Genomic DNA, 25,183 nt, shown 5'->3' on the forward strand with positions numbered 1-25,183 from the left:
CGCCACAATAAATTAGCTCAAAATTTTATTTTTAGGTCCAAATTTTCGTTTGTTTTATCTTGAATTTTTCGCGTTTTAAAAAAATTATATTTAATTCATTACATGTTAGAAAATTCTAATTTTTTATAAAAGAGATTATTATAATGTTCTTAACATGTCTGTTAAAAATCATTTAAAAATATAAAAGTTTAAGTATAATTAAACAAATTTCAATTTAATAGGGATCAACACATACTTTTAGTCCTTGTAAAATTAAAATTTCCTTAATTGTGCTTAAACTTTTAAATTTGTAACATATTTTTCACATACTTACTGAGAATATTATACAAAGTTCCTCCGCAAAAAAAAAAACTTAAAATTTTATTATTAGGTCCAAATTTTCATTAATATAATCTTGAAAATTTGGCTTTTAGAAAAATTCATATTTAATTCATTACATGTTAAAAAACTAAATTTTTTTATAAAAGAGTGTCTTACGATGTTATGAACATGTATATAAAAAATATTTCAAAAATTTAGAATTTTAAACATAATTAAACAAATTTAATTTAACAGGGACTAAAAACAAAACTGCAGATATTGATAGGGATCAAAAACTTAATTAACCCAAAAATAAATTGTTTGTGATTAACTAATTCATTAAAAAAATAGATTAATTAATTCTAGCATAAATTCTGTTAATTTTTTTTAATTCTAGCGTAAATAAATATTTCTGAATAATAGATTAATACTACTTATCTCTTATTTCTCAGAAAAATTACTACTCCATGCATTTTTCTTTTATAGCAACCGATCATTTTTTCTGCGTGACTAAGGCTTAGGTGAATTTTTTAAGATGCTTTTTATATGGTTCTTGATGTTCTTAACTTCACAATTTTATCAAGATGGTTACAATCACAAAAAATGTGTGTATTTTAAATTAGAAATCATAAGAAAAACATCTAAAAAATGACTTGGTTGGGGGGGGGGGGGGGGTGCTGGTGGCGTGGTGGTTGAACCAAAGACTTAAATATTGAACATATGCAACTGAAAATATTAGTTGGAGTAAGAGTAATTGACCTCTTTCTGTTTTTATTTTTTTGTCTAATAGCTTTGTGGTTAGAAATCTACTCTTCAATGACAAGTTTGAATTACCCCATTTAAAGGAAGACAATTGTTGTAGTTGGAATGCACCTTACCCTAACTAATGACGATTTTATGGCGGAATCAAACTTTTGATGATATCTTAAGTTGATCTAAGCAACTTCATCCGCATACCAAACGTGTTCCACCATCGTTGTGTCTCTGAGCTTCTCCCCCGTTGAATTGCGTATGAACGTTGATCCACCCGGCCATTGTTTTAAATCTACACAATAAGAAACAAAAAACAATCAATAAAAAACTTATTCAAACATTTTGTCAAACACTTGATGTGCACGTAATACATTGACTCTTAAATTCATAAAAATAACCCTAAAATTATAAATCATATAGTCTTCTTACTAAAATAAAAAAAAAATTAGTCATGTAAATCTACTCTAAAACTAACATCTATCCTAAAAATTAATTATAACATGTAAAACTAACATCTATCCTAAAAAAATTAGTCTTCTTAAAAGTTTATTTGTTTTTTTCATTATACGTTTCACTTCATCAAAATACTAAAAATCTTGAAGGAAAAAAAATCATATCTATCACACTAAACTTATTCACACCTTGTAGAGTTTGTAGGTGTTCAAATTTTTGAGAGAGTATTCTTTCTTTCAAAAAAAAGGGAGTACTGCTTATAGAGTTTAGAGAGAAAGTATTTTGGCTAGAGTATTTTCTTCCACTAAAGTCTCAAAGGATGTGATTGAAACTATTTATAGAAATATTGTGCTAATATTTTCCAAAATGACATAAATAAATCATGACTTTATAATATAGGTTAAAGGTTTTTATTGATTGGATAGCACATTCATTTGCTTTTTGAATGCTTTTCATGTTGGCATGCATATGTCTTTCAACTTCAATCTCAGAGATTCACATTCATTTGCTTTTTGAATGCTTTTCATGTTGGCATGCATATGTCTTTCAACTTCAATCTCAGAGATTCCATAAATTGGATGGTCCCTCACTCAACCAATTTTTTAACAAACAGTACCCCACATGTGTTGTCCTATTGTCATTGGTAATATATATTAAAAACTTTAGATAAAAACAAAAAATAAAAAAACATTGACCTGAAATTTATGCACGGTCGTGCGTTCATATGACACGATCGTGCATATATTCACTGGAATCAAACGTTATAACTCCTGGTTATTAAACACGATCGTGCATTAAAATGACACGATCGTGCCAAACATCAATGGTCCCCAAAATGAGAATTCCTGCGAAAATAAAAAAGAATAATAAAAAAAAGGTTTTTGGTTGTGGGAATCAAACCCAACCCCTCCACCTCCTAAGGACATATTCGTTACCAATTAGCCACATGGAGCGCGTTCGTTAAGTTTTCAACTTCACCTGTCTATATCCTTACAAAAGGAGACATCCTGTCAAAACGAAAAAGAATAACAAAAAAAAAGGAGGGGTTTTCGGTGGTGGGAATCAAACCCAAACCCTCCACCTCCTAAGGACACATTCTTTACCAATTAGCCACATGGGGCGCGTTCGATAATTTTTCAACTTCACATGTATATAACTTTTACTATGGCATCATTTAATATTGGGGTTTGCTAGAACACACCCACTTGTTTTTGTTAGAAGGTGTGTTATAGCAACATACACCTTAAGGTGTATTTATTACTCCTCCGTCCCTAATTATAAGATCCTTTTGAGAATTTTTTTTGTCCCTTTTTATAAGACCCCTTTGTTATTTCCAACTACATTAATTATTTCTTTACATACATGCCCCTATTTATTATACATCTTTTTCTTCAATCAACAATAAATAACATGTTGAAAACATAAATTAACCTTCTTTCTTAAAGGATAAAATTGTAAAAACAATAGTGATTACAAACAACCTTAATACAAATATCCACTATCTTAATTCCCGTGATTTTGGCAAAATGGTCTTATATATAGGGACGGAGGGAGTAACTTTTTAGTTATAACTTGCTAAAATACTCCCACATAAAAACGGTTGGGTGTGTTCTAGCAAATTCCTTTAATATTAATTTCATTTATAACATTTAACATTATAAATGAAATTATTGAATAAGAATCCTTTATATTTAAACTTAATTAAGTTCATTTTTAATCATACCTAATCTCATTAAATATAATCAATTATAACAAAATAATTTAATCTGTTAATCATTAATGTTCTAATCATTATATCATTAATGATTTCTCAACAACACACAAAACCACACCTTTCCCCCAAATCAATTTCACGTGTTCATTATTCTCAACCTTCTTGTTATTCTACTTCATTCTTCTTCATCCAAGCACTAGCACTAGCATTCTCAACCTGTCCAGATCTACACTAAGTATAAGGTAATTAACCTCCATTTCTTCTATCTCTTTTACTTAATTTCATGCATGCATTTGGATGCTATTTATTGAATGTTGAAATAGCTAAATTATTATATTCATAATGATTGTTGGCTTATTTTTGTTATAGTTATTCTTAAGAGTATGAATTAGTTTCTGATTTGTTGGGTGTTCTTTGTCCTGCATGTTTGTTAAATGGAAAAGGGGCTTCTCCTTAATTGCTATTAGGAAATGTAAAATACCACTATTTTGGTTTTTTTGGTTGCTTATCAATCTTGTGTTAGTATGTAAATGAACCCATAACCTTTACCATAGTCAAAATATAAGTGGGTTTTTAATTGTTGTTACTAATACTAATATATTTGTACAATTAATCCATGAAAATTGTTACTACTACCCTTTAGAATTTAACTAGTAATTTCGGTTTTTTTGTTTTCAACAGGAAGAGAAATTTTGAAAAATGGCTTCTAAGGGAAAGGGTGTTCATGTTGGCGGCACTTCTTGCGGAACGAAGAAACAGGGTAAACTAAATGAGAGGGGACTTATTCTAAACAAATCTGAGAGGGAAAGGTACAAAATGCTTTTGAACAGAGACATTGTACCAAATAGGTATCCCGATTCAGCAACTTTACAGGCATTGGGTATAGACGACAATGTCACAACATTAATTAGTAACATTGGCTGGAAAGATTTCGTGGGGGAGACGCACTTCACCTTCGAAACGAGTACATTTGAATTTTTGAGTACAGTCAATTTTAATCATGATACACACAATACCACACACCCAAACCACACTGTTTCATTTAGTTTGGGCAACGTGGAATACAACATGTCCCTCACCGAATTTAGTGACATAATGGGATTTGAAAGCACGGGGGTCATTCATGTATCCCGTAACCATGATGTCAGGCACCGAGGATATGACAAACATGGGTTTTGGTTTCAAATAACTGGCCGAAAACGTTATGAATGTAAAACTGCCAAGGCCAGCATGATACAAAACTCAGTTTTCCGATACTTGCATAGAGTAATGGCATGCACCATTTTCGGTAGGCCGGAAACTGCAACAGTGAGGTCTGATGAGCTATTCCTTCTATGGGCTATGGTTCATAAATGTCCTGTAAACACGGGCTATTACTTATTAGACCATCTGACATATGTGGCGGAACAACCCAAAGGTAAGATAGTGGCGGGGGGGGGGGGGGGGGGGGGGGGGGGGGGGGGGGGGAGAAAGAGGAATTGATGGAAACTATACCATTGATATTGATTTATGTAAACAGATACATATGATAAGGGATCTAGATGGGAACAATATGAATTTTATATTGTTGGTATTCGATGAAGATTCAATCTTGTTGCCATATACATCGAGAACTGACGTAACAATTCCGGAAAATTGGCTTTATATAGATTTAGATTCCCGGGTACCTAAAGAGGGGCCTGCCAAAGACGAAGAAATGGGTGATTACCGGGAGGATAAACAACCAACGGAGGGTTCAAAAGATGACAATGATTGGCGTCAAAGGATGGAGGCGAAGGTTGACAGAACGTATGAGGAGGTTGCACTCGTCAAACATATGCTTGCAGCAACAATGCGGCAACTCAACATCCAATATCCCCCCCCCCCCCCCCCCCCCCCCCCCCAAGTCCATGATAATAAAGTTACACCTATTCAACTTTATTGCTTTGTTTTGGCTGCATTTTGAAAGTACTCCTTTAAGAGCTTTTCAAGTTTCCATAGGGTATGTTATGAACAATGATCCGATTATAATTATGGTGTAAATTATATTTGATCTTTAACTTGTTTGCATGTTAACATAACACATTGTTTTTTTTGTACTAATGATGGTTGTTGAAACTGGATAATGCCAGAAAATACATGACCGTGCCAAATTCACGCACGACCGTGCACGTAAGCAATACAGGAAAAAACCCTACCTGATAGATACACACGACCGTGCGTTTAACATGCACGGGCGTGGGTTTTTAAAAAGACATTTACATAACAAATTCCAGTAAGTTACGGCACGACCGTTTCAACTAATAGCACGGTCGTGCGTAACATCAATTATACTTCAAACCCAGGAATAACACACTTTAAGCACGACCTTTTCAAACCATAGCATAGTCGTGTTACTACAAATCCTTCCTTTTAAAATTAATTAACAAAATACTTATTTCATTCAGTACAATACAAAATTGGCAAATTCTATGGTACACCAATGAATTTGGGTGTATCGGTACACCCAAATGAACTATTGGACCATCCTACCTCTTCCTTCAGCAAAGATACCTCATCATCTAGACTTTCTTTTACTAAAAACAACTCCTCCATGGCAATCTTCTTACAAATGGCAATTTCCAGATCCACATTTTTTTTCACTTCAAGCAAATTTTCTTTGTTTTCCTCGTCGGCCAAATGCACTTGAGCTTATAAGATTTTACTCATTTTTAAAATCTCCATCCCAAATTCCTTCTTCACAGTGTCGATCTCTTCCTCCATTACTTTTTTCATCTCAGCCAACTTACCTTCAAGTTCTTTCTTCATAGCATCAAACTTCAAAGCTTGATCAGCTAGTGCACCATCCAATTCATCATCAATCTCCATCATTCTACTATCCACCTTTTGTGTAGTTTCTGTTTCACATCCAATAGGTTCACACCATAGAAAAAATCCACAATTTTCTTCTGGTTTCTCGTGCTTGCAACGGTAAAACAACCGATTACGATTTTCCTCAGTCATTGCGACCTTAATAACAGCTACATTTCGACATAAGCAAAACTTCTTGGAATATCTAATCCAACCACCTTTGTTGCTTGATGAGGCCTTTGATCCATTCATGGTTCACTGATAAAATCACATTTTCAGTTATCGGAATAACAAACCATCTCAAAAATAATTCAATTTCAGAAATAAGTATTATAATTAAAATTAAAGAACTTCATTATCAAACGCCATATTCATTACAAAACAACACATTAAAATAAACTGCAATTTAGAAAATTTACCCTTTTGTTTAGATTTGGGTTAAGGCAAAAATTCAATTGACACCAGATCAACAACATATATTCAAAGTAAACTTATGTAATTGAAATTGAAAGTGAAATTGAAATCGAAGAATCACCCAAATCGAAATTGAAAAACAACTTGTATAACCTATAGAAATTGTGATTAAAAGGTACACTTACGTTGAAGAGAAGAACCTGCTGAAGCTCGGATGAAGAGAAGAAGTTGGTGAAGCTCGCGTGAGTAGCTTCAAGAAGAAGGTCAGGAAAGTTGAAGAAGAAGGTCTGGTAGTGGTTGTGGTTGGTGCAAAATCGTAAATAAAATAAATGGAAAGTGGTTGAGGTATTTTATATAGACCCTAACCCTTCTCATCTGTTTGGATTGTTAAAGTATAAGGTTGATGAAATAAATGGAAAGAAATTTATGTAAAAGAATGAAATAAGATCATTAAATGTTTGTTTGGTAGTTGATGGAAAAAAGGTTTATATGCTATGTTTGTTTATAAAGAATGTTTGGTTGAATAGAAATTGGATAGATGTAAATATATTTTTTTACTTAAAATATTAAAATTGTGACTAATAAAACTATCTAACAACTAATCAAGCTTACATCTATAACCCTGATAACAATTTTCTTATAACTAAACTAATCCAAAGATTTCAAAACGACTTGTCAAATGCACAACTGTTACCCTTACTTAAAGAATATTGGAATCAAAGTACTTTGATGAACGTATTCAAAGTACTTGGATAACCGTCCAATCACTAATCAAACTATTGTTATCGACTAACTAACCTTACAAATCTATATCTACTAAAAACCCTAAACCCTAATTATAATATTCTTCCACCTAAACTACTTCGAAGATTTCAAAACGAATAATCAAACTCAAAATTCTTGACCTAACTGAAAGAATATTGGAGTCAAACTACCTGCATGAACGTTCAATGAGAAAACAAGCTTGCAGATCTAACTCTAATCACAAGATTCTTTGATCTAAACTACTTCAAAGATGTTAGAATAACTAATCAAACTGAAATAATCTTGCAGCGAAAGTACTTGGAACATTCAATGACTAATCAATATCTTTACTGACTAATCAAACTCTTTACCGACTAATCAAGCTTACAACTCTCAACCTAATAACAAGATTCTTCAACATAAACAACTTCCAAGATGTCATAACAACTAATCAAATTCACAACTCTTACTATAACTGAAAGATCTTGTAGACAAAGTACTTGGATGAATGTTCAATGACTAATCAAATTTTTCACCGACTAATCAAATTAACAACTCTCAACCTAATGACATGATTCTTTGTCCTAAACTATTTCCAAGATGTCATAACGACTGATTAAACTATTTCCAAGATGTCATTTTAAACTATTTCCTCCAAGTAAACTAGTTACTAAGTTGACTAGTTTATGACGGGATACTTCGTCCAATCGACTTAGCTCCCGGAACTCGATATGAGAAATATCAAGTTTATATCTCCTTTTAGGTCTTAGAAGGTCATTTTGAACGGTCGGATTGATTGTACTTGTTGCTGTTCAGGTGATAGGCACGTTTAGGTCCTCCGAGTAAACTAGTTACTAAGTTGACTAGTTTATGACGGGATACTTCGTCCAATCGACTTAGCTCCCGGAACTCGATATGAGAAATATCAAGTTTATATCTCCTTTAAGGTCATTTTGAACGGTCGAATTGATTGTACTTGTTGCTGTTCAGGTGATAGGCACGTTTAGGTCATCCGAGTAAACTAGTTACTAAGTTGACTAGTTTATGACGCGATACTTCGTCCAATCGACTTAGCTCCGAAAACTCGATATGAGAAATTCAAGTTTATATCTCCTTTAAGGTCTTAGAAGGTCATTTTGAACGGTCGGATTGATTGTACTTGTTGCTGTTCGGGTGATAGGCACGTTTAGGTCCTCCGAGTAAACTAGTTACTAACTTGACTACTTTATGAGGGGATAGTTCGTCCGATCAAGCTTGTAACTCTAACCCTAATGACAAGATTCTTCGACCTAGACTACTTCTAAGATTTCAAAACGACTGATCAAACTCACAACTCTTACCCTAACTTAAAGAATATTGGAGTCAAAGTACGTTCATGAACGGCCAACGACTAATCAAAGACTTTATCGATTAATCAGGCTTACAAGTATCACCCTAATGACAAATCTAACCCTAATTCCAAGATTCATTCACCTAAACTACTTCAAAGACTTCAAAACGACTGATCAAACTCACAACTCTAGCCTTAACTTCAAGAATCTTCAAGTCAGACTAATTGGATGAACGATCACTGACTAATCAAAGTCTTTATCGACTAACCAAGCCTTCAACTATAACCCTAATGACAAGTTTATTTGACCTAAACTAATTCAAAGATTTCAAAACGACTGATCACACTCTCGTCACCAAAATAACCTAAACTTGACATTTTATATTTATTAATTAATTAATCTATGTAAACGAGGATTATCTAAAATGGTCATTTTAATTTAATTATGTAAGTCTAATTAAAACAATAAAACAAAATCCAATTATTAACTAAATTTTCTCAGTTTACAACAAAAACTTCTAATAAATTTTTATTCTTTTTTTATTTAATGTATATTTGATTTATAAATATGATTTATCGTATATTTAATTTATATTATGAATTAAGAAAAATTGTAGAATTTTCTAATACCATTAATCCCAATACAAATCGACACACGGTCGTGCACTACATCGACACGGTCGTGCTCGACCCTTGTTCTATTTGACCCGGTCGTGCTTAATGTTGGCGCGGTCGTGCCTGCGTTATGCACCTGATCCTGCTAAGCCCAATATAAAGCCCAATAGAATAATTGCCAAAAAAAACCATTTAAATAATCAAATTTAATCCACGCGTGGGACCCGCCTGCACAAAAACAACTTGATGGCAGCAGGTCAACTTTCCAGTTTTTCCAACAAATCCTGACCATTCGAATAAAATAATAATAAATCAATGGTTCAGATTTGCTTTCAGGTTGAAAATGCACAATTTGTGCATGGTGCACAAATTGTATGTTTGTCCATACCAAAAGGTACCGTAATGCAATGTCACTACTATCTAAGTGAAGCTCACATGACCCCTTTTTTTTTCTTCTTCTTTTTGTCTTAGGTTAACTTTGTCTATTTAAATATATGACTTTACTTTTGTCAAAAAAAAAAAAAAAAAAGTATAACTCTACACTTGATTTCCCTTACGTGGTCACACTCAATTTTACTTTGTTCGTACATTTTCATTTTTTTATGCATTTTTCACGGTTTTATTAGTTTTTAATAATATGTTATCCTTAGAAACTGAAATAAATTTTGTCATAGAATTTTTACATCCATCCAAAATTTTGCCTTTTCAAAAGAATATAGACAAGCAACTGTCTGGAAATTGCTTGATGGAAACTAAAATTCAGATATAGAAGTAGACAAATTGTTTTTGAGCTATCCCATTTAAGTTAAGAATATAAGTATTCATATATCAAACAAGTTGAGCAATAAATATAACAAAATTGTTTTTACAAGTTAATAAAAAAGAAGGAAAAAAAAATAGTCATGTGCAAATTTAAGAAGCACAAATGCAGCATGTAAGCCAAATTGAAGGCTCTCGAGCCAATTGAATCATCTCCAGTTAATTTCCAAGAAACTTGTTGATCTACAAATTTATTCTGAGATCAACTCGGGAACCCTGTTTTAAATGTGAAAGTACAGAAAAATTTGACTTGTTACATACATCGGTGTGCTTTAAAATACCCGAAAGCAATATTTGTTGATCTTTACTCAGCCCAAAGAACCACTTCCTCAAAGTTTCAACATTGTCTAAAACAGACTTAGAATATGTTGAAATATAGATGTTAGTATGAAAAAGGGTTTCAAGACCAAGAGGAAGAAGGACAAAGAGTGTATTGGCAGTGGTAATTTGAAGACGAAAGCCTGCTTTCCTGGAAGATATGCGGCATAAATATGCAAACAAATTACGTCTCAGTTTCTCAACTCCCTGATCTTCATATCCACCCCGTTATCAACTCCAATCCTGAAATTTATAAAAATTTACCATACTGTTATAACGTAAACAAAAAGGCATGTGAAAGCATCATTGTGTGTTAAATCAGATGATATTTTTTGTGGACATGTATCTATAGCCTGCTGCCTTGTTCATATATTGTACTTGCAGTGAGTACAATAATTGTATCTAGGGTTTAGACTGTTTATGAGATGCCTTGGGAATGATCCCAAGAGGGATATTTATAGCCTTTTTGTGGGCTTGCTTAGTGTGACTTTAGCCCCACGTGAGCTGGTTTTTAGTCTTTTAGCCTGGCTCTAGATGCTTCCAGAAGCCCGTTAAGGCGGCGCCTAGGCTTCGGGGACCCTTCTGGAGGGCGCCTTAGCCTTTTCTGGAGGGCTCCCAGGTCCTTCTGGAGGGGTCCTGTACCCTTAGGAATATATTGATGGTCCATATATGTATGATGTATATCTGACTCGAGCTCAACTAGTAATACTGGACTACATATGCCTCACAAAAAAAGGTTGGTCATGTTTCTAAAAGAAACGAAGGTACTATCAGCAGAATTCCATAGAACAAGCATATTTTAACTCAATTCTCATCGTTGAGGAGATATATCATATGATAGAAATATAGTTTTTACATTATTGATTTTTTGTATAACCGGTCATTTAGATACCAAGTATGTCACTTGACAAAATGGTCATCACACAGCTGTAAATGACTATCAATCTTCAGTAAAGATGATCCAAAGATCACATATTGCCCCTCATGTGAAATTGTTCCATTATTTAAAAATAAAACTTTACTTCATTAAAGGATATTGTATCATTAAAGGGTATTGTAGGAATTATAGCATTGGATATGATAGAGTAAGTTAAATTTTGCTTATAATTGAGACTACAAAACGTGATTTTTTGTTGCTTCTATTCAAAACCAGAACCAGAGGGAGTAATTGTTCATTGCTTTCAGAAGATTCTTAAGATTACCATTTTCCCAAGGCAAAATAACCTTTCAGTGTTACTGCTGAGACGTTTATAAACCCAAAAGGTCCAATAATTTACAACACAACCAACTTCACAATCACTAATACATGACATAGATAGCTAGTCCTATACCTTAATCATGTAAGTATGGCAGAGTGAGACATCGGCTTCTAAAGATAAGATCATGATGCTTATTTCAAAAATAGAATCCACAATCCTAGCTCATATGTGTTTGTGTATGTGCAAGCTTTTGACATGAGTGGATAGAAAGTAGATAAAACAACTAAAACATTATATACAAATGAAAACAATTCATCAGTGAAACCAACCTTTGTTTGGTCTTGTATACTTCCTGAAACAGGCAAAAAGGATTCATCGAGTACATCAAAGTGACGTAGAAGCTGAATGAAACCAATCTTTCGACAACCTAATTTGTGATGTAAAATACTGTAACGACTTGCTTCTAACTTGTATTTTAGCTTGTTATGCCTTGCTCTTAACTTTTCAACGTTCAGATTGTTTTTCAAATGTTTCACTTTAGAACATTGACTACTTTTAGTTTTCTTTCTGATGTCAGTAGCCATTTCAGTTTGATTTCTCAGGGATGAGAGCTCATGCATCTTCCGCTTCAAATCCTCAACTGTCCTCTCAACTTCTTCTAGCTGCTGAGACATCTGATCAGCGTGACATTTCTCTTCCACAAACTTGTTCCAGTTATCTTTTGCAAACGCCTTCTGCTCCTCTAATTTAACCATTTCAATGGCTTTGTGCTTTTCAACCTCCTCCAACTTTTTGTTAGCTTTTGCCATTCCTAACCCGGCTTTTCTTTTCGCTGCAAATAACCAGCGCTTTTTTAAATCAGACCTTCTGGTCACCACTTTAAATGCAGACGTCTCAGATTTCAATTTTTGTTTTGCTTCGCTAAATTGTTTCTCCAATTGACCAATCTGAACCATGTACCCCTCAGCCTTCTCCACTTTAATTTTTGCAATTTGCGCCCTTATTCTTTTATTGTTCCAGTAACTTCCATGTTTCGGCAACTCTCTTCCTCTTAGAATCAGCCCTTCTCTTTTCACTCCCCAAAAGCTCCTTCGATCTACATAATTCCTTGTCCCTCTCAGCTATACAAGCTCGTAAACCTAATACCTTCGCATTCTCGTTCCCATCCCGAGCATCCCTGTTACATCCCCAATGAGCATAATTAATAGTCTGAAACTTGAAGCTACTGAGTCCATTATTCATCGCCGGCACCCCAGGATTAAATTTCAATAAGGATGCAGACATGCAGTATATCTTAATGAAGACTTGCTTCAACAATCAATGAAACAATGAATAAATATGTTACAAATTTGGCACGAATAGCAACCGGTATATGGCAACTTACTGCCTGGAACACACCTAGAAGAAGAATATCATTCTCTCTGTCGAAAAGTACAAGCTGCCAGCCTGATATCTGAGTCTTAGGGTCCTCTAGTTGGCCTACAAGGCCAATTAAGCAAGCCCGCTCAATAGCCTGATCTCTGAACTTAGAAATGTCCAGTATCCTCCCAATGGACCCTGACTTGTGAACCTCTCAAAACAAAATGACTTCGGTGAACAAATGAAGTTGATCTAGTATTCCTAAATAGTAGATAACATCAGCATTTCCATGATATGTTTCAGCATTTCCTCTCAAAACGAATTGAATATCTATGTCAGATATTAATGTTCAATATTGTAACATATAAGCTCTAATGTACAGTCCAACGCCAAGTAAAAAAGCATATCATGGAAATGGTAAATCTAGTAGCAGCTATATCAGAAATGTTGTCAACAGTTCGAAATCTTGCAAGGAAGCATGGCTACCTCTTACTTGCTTTAAAAATAAATGTATGTTTAAGCCAGTGTTATCAATGATGGATGGTGGATAGCTAAAAATTTACACACAAATATGGCAATGCACCCTTTGGATGAAATGTGGCGGATTATGGAGGCTAGTAAAAGTCCTGATTTGCCATGAGAATAGTAAATTGATCATAAGTGAGATTCGGAATTAGCTCAGAATCAGAATACTATCAGACAATTCAAAGCAAGGATTAACATAAAGTGAGCTAGATAGAAGATATTGGCTTCATAGAGAGAAGAAGCTCAACGTTCCATGGAATCTGCTATAGCAGGAGCTATAAAACACCAAATTGGCCTTCTAATATGAAAACGCTCTCCATTCCACCAAATAAACATAGAAGAAGGTCTTACTCCCTTTGATACTTTTTTACAAAACAATTTATCAATATTGACCAAGTGATTTCGTTAGGTATGAAACCATTACTAACACCTTTGAATAAAAGCAGACACGCATCATTAAACAAATCCTCATAGCAGAAGCTACTGATCAATGTGTTATACGTAACAGCATTAGGGCACATTCCTTCGGTTTGTAGCCTGTTAAAAAGGTTCAAAGCCTCCTGAATACGACCATTTTTGCAAAGACCATTAATCAAGCTGTTATAAGTGACTATATCTGGTGTCAAACCACGATGGATCATATCTCGAAGAAACCGAAGAGCGTCATTTACTTTTCCAATACTACAGAAGGAATTGCTCAGAATGTTACAAGAGTTAATACTAGGAAAAATCCCTTTCCCAAACATTTCCTCAATCAATCCCAAACCTTTCTCTATTGCCCCAGTTTTACAGAGAGCTTTAATAAGGCCATTATAAGTAATATTATCAAGGGGACACCCTCGAAATAGCATTTCATTAACAAGCTTATACGCTTGTTGAATCGAATCTCCCCTAAGAAATGCGTGAATTAACGTATTGTATGTTATAGTGTTAGCAATAACACCCTCCAAGAACATGTCATGATACAAACCCAACGTTTCTTCCATCTTATCATTCTTGCATAGTCCAGTTTTACAGAGAGCTTTAATAAGGCCATTATAAGTAATATTATCAAGGGGAGACCCTCGAAATAGCATTTCATTAACAAGCTTATACGCTTGTTGAATCGAATCTCCCCTAAGAAATGCGTGAATTAACGTATTGTATGTTATAGTGTTAGCAATAACACCCTCCAAGAACGTGTCATGATACAAACCCAACGCTTCTTCCATCTTATCATTCTTGCATAGTCCATATATTAATGAATTGAATGTGTAAATGTCAGGTTTACATCCTTTGCTAGACATTTCACCATACATCTGGAAGGCATCTTGAATCTTTCCATCTTTACAGAAACCATTTATCAATATAGTGTATGTGATCACATTTGGCTCAAAACCTTTCTCTACCATCTCATTTAAGAATTCAAGAGCAGAGACCAAATACCCCTTCTTGCAAAGTCCATCGATCATTATGTTAAACATGAAGGCATCAGGCTCAAAGCCGGCAATTACCATGTTTTGGTACAGAAGATCCTTGGCTTCTTCAAACCTTCCACTAGCAACATATCCATTAATCAATGTATTATAAAGCACAGTATTAGGGTTAGGAATCTTGCTTAACAAAACCCTCGCTTCATCAACTTGCCCCATCCTACACAAACCGGGCATCAAACAACCATAAATTAGAGCATCAGTGGTGAAACCATGAAGCAGCATTCGATCAAGCAACTTCGCTGCCTCATGAATCCGACCGGCCTTACAAAGTCCATGAATAACATCATTGAAAGTCTGAACATCCGGTTCACAACCCAACCCATCAAAAACATTTCCTCCAGTAACTTCATCGCTTCATTCACTCTGTTGTTTTCAGAAAGCGCGTGAATCAATGTTTGGTAAATAATCGAATTCGGAACACAACCATGCTTTGTCATATCCCTTAAAAGCGAACACGCCGAATCAACCCGTTAACCATACAAAACGCTTTCATAACAATACCAAACGTATGAACAGTCGGCGAAATACCTCTACTCAACATATCATAAAAAACATTCGGCGCCACCTTAGGACAATTTCCAGAAACAAGAATCTCCAATACAACATTATATGATTTAAACGTCGGTTCAAAACAATAAACACCCCACATATCCAACAAAAGCCTAGTTGCTTGACCCGGTAACCCCGCCTTCCCATAATACCTCAAAATCAAAATAAAAAGTGATTCTTTAAAAACACAACCTTCATCTTTCATTTGTTTCAACAACTTATCAATCATCTTAAACTCACCAACATGACCAAGCTTATCAATTAAAAGATAATAAACATGAAAAGAGTGGATATACCCTCTTTGCAAACCAGCTTTTTCAAATAAGTCCATTGAAGTGGGAAAATCAAGAGGGAGTTCCAACAATTTACAAAGCTGTGATGGGGTTATTGGATTGAGTGATCTTTGAAGGTGTTTGAGATCATAGGGTTTGAACAAATTTTCCCATTCTTTGCCATTGTTTTTTACAAGTGATGTTGTTGTGCATTGTGAAAAAGATTGGATTTTTATGCAAAGTAGAATAGTTCTACTTAGCCCAATTGAAGATTTGAATGTTTTCAACATGAAGGTGAGATTTTTGAGTTAGGAAAGTATCCCTAATTGAGAAAATATGAATTGGGTGGTGATGATGATAATTGACAGAGTAAAGAATGCTGCAATGATATCAAACTACAATTTCCGGCGATGAGTTTGAAATACGGCGGTGGGAGGAGGTGGTGGGTGGTGAGTATTTCAAAGTGGTGTTAGGAAATCTGGAATTCTCAGCTTCGCCATTTTGATAACAACAGCAACCTTTAATGGAACTTGTAATGTAGGTGCATTGTCTATGAAAGTTGCTCAAAAGGAACATCAATTTTGCTTTTGATTTGATCGTAACTCCTATGCCCTGATTTTGTGTAAAATTTGATTGAGTTGCAATTTTATATGATACTAGCTTCTATTTTATTTATAGGAGAAAGTTGATTTGTTAGATACATTGAATAATTTATGTATCTACTCAAGAATCTAAATAAATACATAAATTATTTAACGTATCTAAAAAATTAATTGTCTCTTTTAAATAGGACCGGATGGAGTATTTTTTTTTCAATCAAGTGAGCAATTTTCAAGGTAGTACTACCTCCGTTCACATTTTGACATTTTACACAAATCAAGATAATCAATAAATGTAACTCTCTCTGTTACTTTATATGTGTCGCTTTTGCCCAATTTGCTACAACCAAGACAGAGCATATCTAGCTCTCGTTTTCCCTTTCTACCCTTAATACTATCATTAGTGTAACTTTTCCTTGGTACTCCACGTTCAATAGAGATGTTACTCCAAATGCATTGCTTTTATCAATCAGCCGTTGAGCATAAATGCATGGCTCACCTTTTTTTGACAAAAGCATGGGAAGCCCAAAAGTTACTCTAATTTTTTTTTTGTTTTTGAATTTTTAAAAGGTAATCACGTACTCCAATTTTTTCCATTTTTTTTCTTCTTTTGTTTTTGAATTTTTAAAGGAGTAAGAAATAAACCTTGCCTCCAACTTAATTTTTGGTTTGAATTTCCCTCCAAATTTTTTAATCAAAATTTATCCCTCCCACCAAAACAAAAGTAAAATCACCAATTGTTGAAGTATATAAATGGCAGTTTGCAGATTTTATAACTCATCAAATATGGCATCAAACATTAGTAGATTTTCAAAATGTGATATAGATTTAAATGTTGAATTTACACCTTTGCTAGATCTTAATTTTGATGTAGAAGAAATCTTTTCTCATGAAGAGGCCGAAGAGTTCAACAATGATATTGGTATTGTATTTGTTCATTTATGTGCATTTAGCTTTGTCACCTTTGTTACACTACTAAAGTTTTCTTATTCTTCATTTTTCTTTAACGTGTATGAGTACTAAGACAAAGTCTTTAGTCATGACTTCTTCCTCATTGTCTTCCACTATTTCTTTTTCATTGTTGTCCAAAGAGTCTTCCACTATTTCTTCTTCTATGCTACCCAATGAATTTTCCACTGTTTTTTCTCCATTGTAGTTCAATGATCCTTCCACTGTTTTTTCTTCATTGTTGTACAATGAACCTTCCACCTTTTTTCCTTCATTGTTGTGCAAAACAATTTCTTGTTTCATGGATATTTCCTTTTTCATGTTCATACGTTGGGTGTTTTTCTTTTCTTGGAATAACATAAACATGGTTAGTGTACTGTACATATTTGAAGTGAAATAGTTGTGGAGCTATATGTATTGGAACAATGAAGAGTGGGTTTATTACATTTATTAGAAGAAAGAATTTTTGTAGCCTCGGTAAAAATGTGTCTGATGGAGTAGAGGAATTGGATTAGGCTAAATAATAGGCTTAAACACACTTTTTATCCCCTAAGTTTGCAAAAGTTGTAATTTTGGCGCCCTATTAAAAAAATGGTAAAAGTGACCCCTCATGTTTACCCCCTTTTGCAAAACTCCAATTTTGACTTGGTCAACGCCATGTGTCAAGCGACTCAACATGAAAAGCTGCCAGCTGTATATTTTTGTATTTAAGAAAAATAAAAAATCCACATATTTACCAATTGAATTAAAAAAAATGAAAAAGGAAAAGAATCAAAAGGTAACGGCACGTGAAAAAAAAAGGAAATGAAGGTAGTGAACACACACTAGCAGCTCTCTCTCTCACTCTGATGTCTCACTCATATTCATCCTTCTTCTTCAAGCTTACATAATCATTTTTTATCATCATCAATTCAAGCAAAACCCATAAATCAATATCTAACTCAAAAACACCCAGAATCTTCAATATTCATAAAATCATCAATTCCAGATATCTAACACACCCAGAATCTTCAATCTTCATTAATTAAATCATCAATTCAAATAGAAAAACAAGCAAAAACAAGGACCAAACACGTTAAAGCAAAACCTAAATTCGTTTACCCCAAAATCATTAAACCCAAATTCAAGTTCGGTTAGATTATGTGGGAATTCGAAGGATGATGCAGTGGTTATGGTGGTGGATGAGAAGCGTTTTGCGGTTGATTAGGGATTTTTGGTGACGTTGCTGGGTTTGATGAATTGTGGGGGTAAGAAGATGAAGGAGGGAAGAGATTGATGAAGAAAGAAGGGAGAGAAAGAAGGGTTGGATTCTCACGTGTGCCCCCTTCCAATTCCTTTTTTATTTTTTATTTTTTAATTCATAAAAAAAATTTCTTTTATTTTTAATTTAAAAATTACACATGTGGCACCCAATTCACTCAAGTGAAGTGCCACATAAGCGTTGACCAGTCAAAATTGGAGTTTTGCAAAAGGGGGTAAACATGAGGGGTCACTTTTGCCATTTTTTTTAATAGGGGGCCAAAATTGTAACTTTTGCAAACTTAGAGAGTAAAAAGTACGTTTAAGCCTAAATAATACTATGCAATTAATGTGTCAGATTTAGTAATTGAGAGGTTAAGGGTATAATTGACATATTACCATCTTAAACTCTAAATGTGACACTTAAATAGGAACAATTTTTTTTAGCAAATGTGACACTTAAAAAGGAATGTGAGAGTAATACTTTTGATACAATTGTTTTTACTTTTCTTATAATGACCTTATTAATTTAATATTTCATTTCATATGTTTCTCTTTTCGCAATATATATCTAAGGGTAATATTCGTAAAACAACATTTAATGTTGCATTGAACTTTGAAAGTGACAGTTAAATATGAACATATTTTTTCTCTAAAAGTGACAATTATAAAGGAACGGAGAGGGTATTAAGTAAACATTGTTGTTTATACCATATACTATCTCCGTTATAAATTAGGGAAATGTTAATTTATGCCCTCAAGGCACACGTTAATGATTTAAATATGGAATTATTTATTGGAATGTGGGCATATCATTTAATCTTTAACTTTTTAATCAATTAAATGCATAAAATTTTATAGAATATTTCTTCTTTTGGGTTTCTTAACATGTGCCCTAAGGGCACAAGTTAACACTACCCTATAAATTAATGAGAAATGCTAGCAACACTCTCTTTTGGCACTCACTTTTTTATTGGGTAAAATCAATGTAGGACCTACACTTTGGAAATAGAACCCACATAAAGTGGTGGGACATACATTGATTTCATCCAATAAAAGAATGAGTGTTAGAGAGAGTGCTCAAAAAAGAGTGTTGCTAGCATTCCTCTAAATTAATATATTTCACATATATTGAAAAATACAATTAATTTTGTATTTTTCCGCTGAATCAGGAGAAAGACAGACATCAAGGGGAAGCAACAACATCCCAACTAGGTTAGCACCCTGACGAGCTCCATCTTATACCGCCAAACTCAACAATATTATTAAAAAAGAGATAACCTGAATACCAAGACAGCGAGCATTTTCAAATGATTCCTAAGTAAAACCGGAATCAACGACGGATTTTTGAACCAAAGATTTCTCCACCCATGAAGGGCGGCATACTCCAAAGCCAGGATAAAGGCATGAACTTCAGCAGTAAAAACAGAACAAGTTCCCAAGTTACAAGTGAAGGCGCCTAAAAAAGAGTCTAAATGATCACGAAATAAACTCCCACAAGCGTCGTTAATTCCAATGACATAGCCATTTGTATTTACCTTCAACCAAGGGGCTGAAGGCGCCTTCCACTTTACTGACAAAACTTCTCGAATCTGACGACGATGAGAGGAAACCGAAAATGAATCAAGAAGAGGAAAACTCATGCAACACACTTACCCAATGAGAGATTACCAGACATACCAAATTAAGGAATGTACCCTCACCTTAGCAGCGTGTAGAGAGGCCTTATTCGAGGAGAATCAAAGAGTGTTCCGAGACAACCAAAACGCATGAAGCGTGTGAATCACTGTAGCTGTATAAATGTCCCGCATTTCTATTGAAAATAGTAGTTATGAGTTATTTTACAAAATTATTCTTTATTAATAGTATGAAAAGTATAAATTAAAATAATCGAAGAAAGGTCAAGTGATAAATAGTAAATGTTATAATAAAAAATTAAACATTAATTATTCATTGATATTGTATAATGACATATAATTTGGAACAATTTTTTGGTTGCCAAAATAACATATAATTTGAAACGGGGAGTAATACTTTCTTTTATTTTATTTAGTGAGTGATTCAGAAATTGTAATGTATTAGGTCAAGGATTCCATAAAAGAAAAATTCATCTTGAAAATACAAGTTGTTATTTTTGTCGGAGTAATAATTACATCTAAAAAAGTGATGGACATCTTCATCATGAACCTCTTCTTCTTCATATTTTCATCATCTTAAACCCTCTATATCCTTGATTCATATTTGTTTTTTGGGCTTATGTTTCTTGATTTTCTTTTAAGAAAGAACAAGATCTTGTATTGGTATGGCTACCATTACAAATCTTATGGGTCTTATCTTTCATTTCTTGATCAATTGTCGTGAATCGTTGATTAGATCGAACTAATTTTTTTTTTTTTTTTTTTTTTTATATCTTTTAGGGTTTGTTGTGATGCTTGTGTTATATGTTTTTGCTAGAATTTTATTATTGAAATTGATTTTATTGAGTTAAATCAATATTTTGGGATTTTGGAGATTTTGTTGATTTGTATTATTGTGTGCTTCATGCGAACTTCGATTTCGTGATTTGTTGTTTTTCTTCACCTTCTTGTTTGTACAAAAGCAGCATAATTGTTTTGGATTTTTCATGAAAAATTATTCTAAATTCATATGATTATGAGAGTAAAAACATATGATTGAATGCTCTTGTGGAGTTTTGAATCGGAATCATGGATAGAGAGGGTTTAAGATGATGAACATCTGATAAATATATGAAGAAGAAAGCTGATTTTTATGGTTTTTTTTTTTGGTTGAAGAAAGAGGGGTTGATAATGCACATGTTAATCACTTTTTGGGTTTTATTTTTTCAATTTAAAAATATAGGATTATCATATGTGTCGTGAAAACTTAGCGTTTTTTGAATAAAAAATGAAAAAAAGATTTATTTGTGCACTTTTTGAAAGATAAAGTATTTGAATGGGAAAAAATAAAAATAAAAGATTAAAGTGTTACAAATATAAATAGGTTTAAATGTGTCATTGGTCCCTACACTTTCATCAAATTTTGACATTGGTCCCTGCATTTTTTTTGTTTGACATTGGTCCCTGCACTTTGTAAAAATATTGGTATTGGTCCTTCTGCTAACTTTCTGTTAAAAAAAACACAAAACTAACAGAGTGCCACGTGGCCCAATCATTTCACGCCACGTGGCACCAATATCAATATTTTTACAAAGTGCAGGGACCAATATCAATATTTTTACAAAGTGCAGGGACCAATACCAATAGTTTTGTATTTTTTTTTTTTAACAGAAGGTTAACAGAGGGATCAATACCAATATTTTTACAAAGTGCAGGGACTAATTCCAAACAAAAAAACAAGTGTAGGGATCAATGCCAAAATCTGATGAAAGTGCAGGAACTAAAGACATATTTAAGCTATATAAATAAGATAAAAGACTGCTGAAATAACTTTTCTAAACCAAAACATCATTCAACAAAAAACAACATAAAGAATTATAAAAATAATCTTTATTAACAAAAAAAAGGAGAGATAAATTAAATTCCACAACATACAATTCATGAAACATTGATTCTTAAAATATAACAAAAAAAGAAAAATTGGATAAAATACCAACAAAAAATGACAGAAATGAATGAAAGTAAGAACGTCTTTCTCGAATTTGTCAATTTTGAGAAGGTAGACCTAGAATGAAAAGAGACACATAGAAGAAAAATAATCAGTGCAAAACAGAGATATACAACAAGGTTCAAGAGAGTTTCCCTCAGTAAAAAAAAAAAAAAAAAGATCGTGGAGAGTTGCAAGAATTTGAGTATCTTTCAAGTTCCTAATAATAATATAGAAGACAAGCTTATTTTTTAGATGACCTACTTCGATTATTGGTTATCTTCTATTTTTTAGATGACCTCATTTTATGTCTTGATTAGTTTCTATTATGATATGAAGAGCCACACGAAAGAATGATGGGGAGAGAGATAAAGAGAGATAGATAGATAGATATAGAGAGAGATCCAAATATAAGTAAATATAAAAATAATATATTCATAGTTTTTTTTTTTTTTTTTTTATATTGACAATACGTAGGACAGACTATTATTTATTTTCTGAGAAAAGCAACCAAATGTCCATCCAATTGAAGTTTTATTTTCTCCATGACTCATGCCTCATATAGTAGCTTAAGGAATTCTGCCAACATTAAAATAAAAAAATATCAATATATTATACATTATAAAAACTAAACGAATGAAAATGATAAAGATTATACTTATATCGTATTAACTATTTCTGACAAATTAAAAAAGATTTTGTCGGTTCTTTGATGGTATATATATTATGAAAAATACATCTTAGTTTCAGAAGGGAAAAAAAATGAAAGTGTTTTTATTATTAGTATTATTAAATAGGGTTAATAGTGTTTTTCACCCTTGTAATATATGTCATTTTCGATTTTCGCCCCTATAAAATTTTTGGTTTGATTTGCACCCTCGTGAAATTTTTATTTTCTGGAAAACACCCCTAATAGGCCATTTTCAGAATTTTTTTTCAAGAAATTTTGGTTTTTGAATGGCCTATTAAGGGTGTTTTCCGGAAAATAAAAATTTTACGAGGGTGAAAATCAAACCGAAAATTTTATAGAGGTAAAAACCGGAAATGACATATATTACAGGGGTGAAAAACACTATTAACCCTATTAAATATTACATGAAATATTTTATTTGAATGTGTATATAGATAAGTGATGATATAAAAAAAAAATTAACTTTAAAACAAATTTTTTTAATTTTAATTGAGAATATTATATATGGTTGTGTATTTTCTTATATTATATTTTCTTTCATATTAAACAAAAATGATTCCAAACTTTAATTCATTTAATTAAATTTTAAAATTTCCTATAATAAATATTTACTTATCATTAAAAAAATTCTTTAAAAGTAGACTTAAAAAAAAAAAACATTGAGAGCTTACTGGTCACATTTGATGCTCTTGTTTATAGTAAAGTTTAGGTCAACACCGCATCGTTTAGGAAGCAAGGCATTTAAGTCATCCCTTATATTATGGAAGTGACTTGAGGTTTTTTTAAGACACTCACATGCCTTATGTCGATCACCTTTGGTGGGCACCGAAGATTTCAAATCTTTGACACCATTGCAACAAGCAATTGAAGGGTGATCATCCTCTCCGATGAGATATCCAATACAAGGAAGTATTGATGTCTTAGCTTCTTCACAATCAAAGGCATACCCAACCACCATCATAGTTAGAAAGGTTATAAGTACAATGGAGGTCTTCATCTTATATTTGTTATAATAATTTGTGTTTTGATATATATGAAAGGATGGCTTAACGAGCATAGTTATATAGATGAAAGTATGAGATATTGTTAAAAGAAAGAGTTTGAGGTGTGAGCCATGGTTACGAAACTTTGACTTTTCAACAAAAATTTAGGTTGAACTTCTTCTTCCTCTCCTTTGGTCTCATAATTATTTTTTTTGTTGTGATGATGTAAGAGATAATGTTACTAAAAACTTAGATTGTATTATAAACTTTCTTTTTACTAAATTTCACATCGTAAATTCTAGACTAAATTACTTTTTGTTCTTTAACTATTTAATTGGTATTGGATTGGTCCTCTAACTAAAAATTGATTTATTTCGGTCCTCTAAGTTTCTCACCGTTACTACATTTAGTCATTTCTGTTAGTTTTATTCAAATAAACATTAGGGTTTGTGTTATGTGGGTCCTCTAACTTTATTTATTAGTATCATTTTGGTCCTATTTCTTGTTAAGGTATTATGATTAAATAGTGACTGATATTATTGGTAACTGTTATGGTTCATATATATGTATGTGTGAAAGAGGAGGTCAGATATCCATATAACACAAACCCTAACGTTTATTTGAATAAAACTAACAGAAATGACTAAATGTAGTAACATTGAAACTTAAAGGACCGAAATAAATCAATTTTTAGTTAGAGGACAAATCCAATACCAATTAAATAGTTAGAGAACCAAAAATATAATTAAACTTAAATTCTATAATAAAATGCACTATAAAATGCCGCATGGAAATATTTGTCAAAAATAGAAGTTTGAAGTGTCAGCAATGGTTATGAAACTTTGGCTTTTTATATTAGAAATTTAGGTGGAATTTGTTGTTTCTCTAACTTGAAATTATTAAATTTTTACTATACTATAATGATGTGAGTCAATGAATTTGTTTTAGATGCTTTATCTTATGATTTGATTTTTCATTTATTGAAAAGATGATGGGAGTCTTTGTGGTTTTTTTCTTCATGTTATGACAACACACAATAACATGCAAAAAGATAATGACACGTAAAATATATATTGTATTGTAAACTTTTATTTTTTTACTAACTTTCACAACCAAAATTCTTTAATGAAGTGTACTATGAGACATCACTTGCAATTAATTGTCAAAAGAATGAGTTTGATATGTCAGCAAATGTCATGAAACTAAAAAAAACTAGTGTTTTCCGGCGGCTAAATGTTCCGGCGATTTTAGCCGCCACTATGTACAATTCTGGCGTTTTAAAAACTGCCGAAATTTTGCCTACCACAATGTTTAAAGCGGCAGTTTTTACGTAACCGCCATGTTGTCCGCCGTTTTATATTTGGCTTAAAGTGGCGGTTATTTAATTGTATATAGCGGCAGTTTCAAACACCATTATTTACATAATTGTGACAAAACCGCTAGGTGTTTCTG

General features: G+C 32.9%; 3 protein-coding genes and 1 pseudogene across 3 annotated transcripts; 1 reads left to right on the plus strand and 3 right to left on the minus strand.

Moving 5' to 3' along the window:
- The first annotated feature begins 3,325 nt into the window (after positions 1-3,325).
- On the plus strand, positions 3,326-5,241 carry LOC120577034 (uncharacterized). Its single transcript, XM_039827928.1, has 4 exons — positions 3,326-3,462; positions 3,902-4,637; positions 4,870-5,056; positions 5,169-5,241. The coding sequence occupies exons 2-4, from the start codon at positions 3,920-3,922 to the stop codon at positions 5,239-5,241; spliced, it is 978 nt and encodes a 325-aa protein (XP_039683862.1). The 5' UTR covers positions 3,326-3,462; positions 3,902-3,919.
- Positions 5,242-5,727: 486 nt separating this feature from the next.
- LOC120577187 (uncharacterized) lies at positions 5,728-6,772 on the minus strand. The gene is made up of 2 exons (XM_039828318.1): positions 6,649-6,772; positions 5,728-6,307 (listed from the first exon to the last, which is right to left on the minus strand). The coding sequence occupies exon 2, from the start codon at positions 6,299-6,301 to the stop codon at positions 5,891-5,893; it is 411 nt and encodes a 136-aa protein (XP_039684252.1). The 5' UTR covers positions 6,302-6,307; positions 6,649-6,772; the 3' UTR covers positions 5,728-5,890.
- Positions 6,773-10,048: 3,276 nt separating this feature from the next.
- LOC120576853 (uncharacterized) lies at positions 10,049-13,702 on the minus strand. The gene is made up of 2 exons (XM_039827420.1): positions 11,818-13,702; positions 10,049-10,532 (listed from the first exon to the last, which is right to left on the minus strand). The coding sequence occupies exons 1-2, from the start codon at positions 12,442-12,444 to the stop codon at positions 10,521-10,523; spliced, it is 639 nt and encodes a 212-aa protein (XP_039683354.1). The 5' UTR covers positions 12,445-13,702; the 3' UTR covers positions 10,049-10,520.
- LOC25499935 (pentatricopeptide repeat-containing protein At5g64320, mitochondrial-like) lies at positions 11,986-16,271 on the minus strand (annotated as a pseudogene).
- Positions 16,272-25,183: the final 8,912 nt, after the last annotated feature.

The sequence above is a fragment of the Medicago truncatula genome, chromosome 7 (genome assembly GCF_003473485.1).
Source record: "Medicago truncatula cultivar Jemalong A17 chromosome 7, MtrunA17r5.0-ANR, whole genome shotgun sequence".
NCBI classification, from domain to species: Eukaryota; Viridiplantae; Streptophyta; class Magnoliopsida; order Fabales; family Fabaceae; genus Medicago; species Medicago truncatula.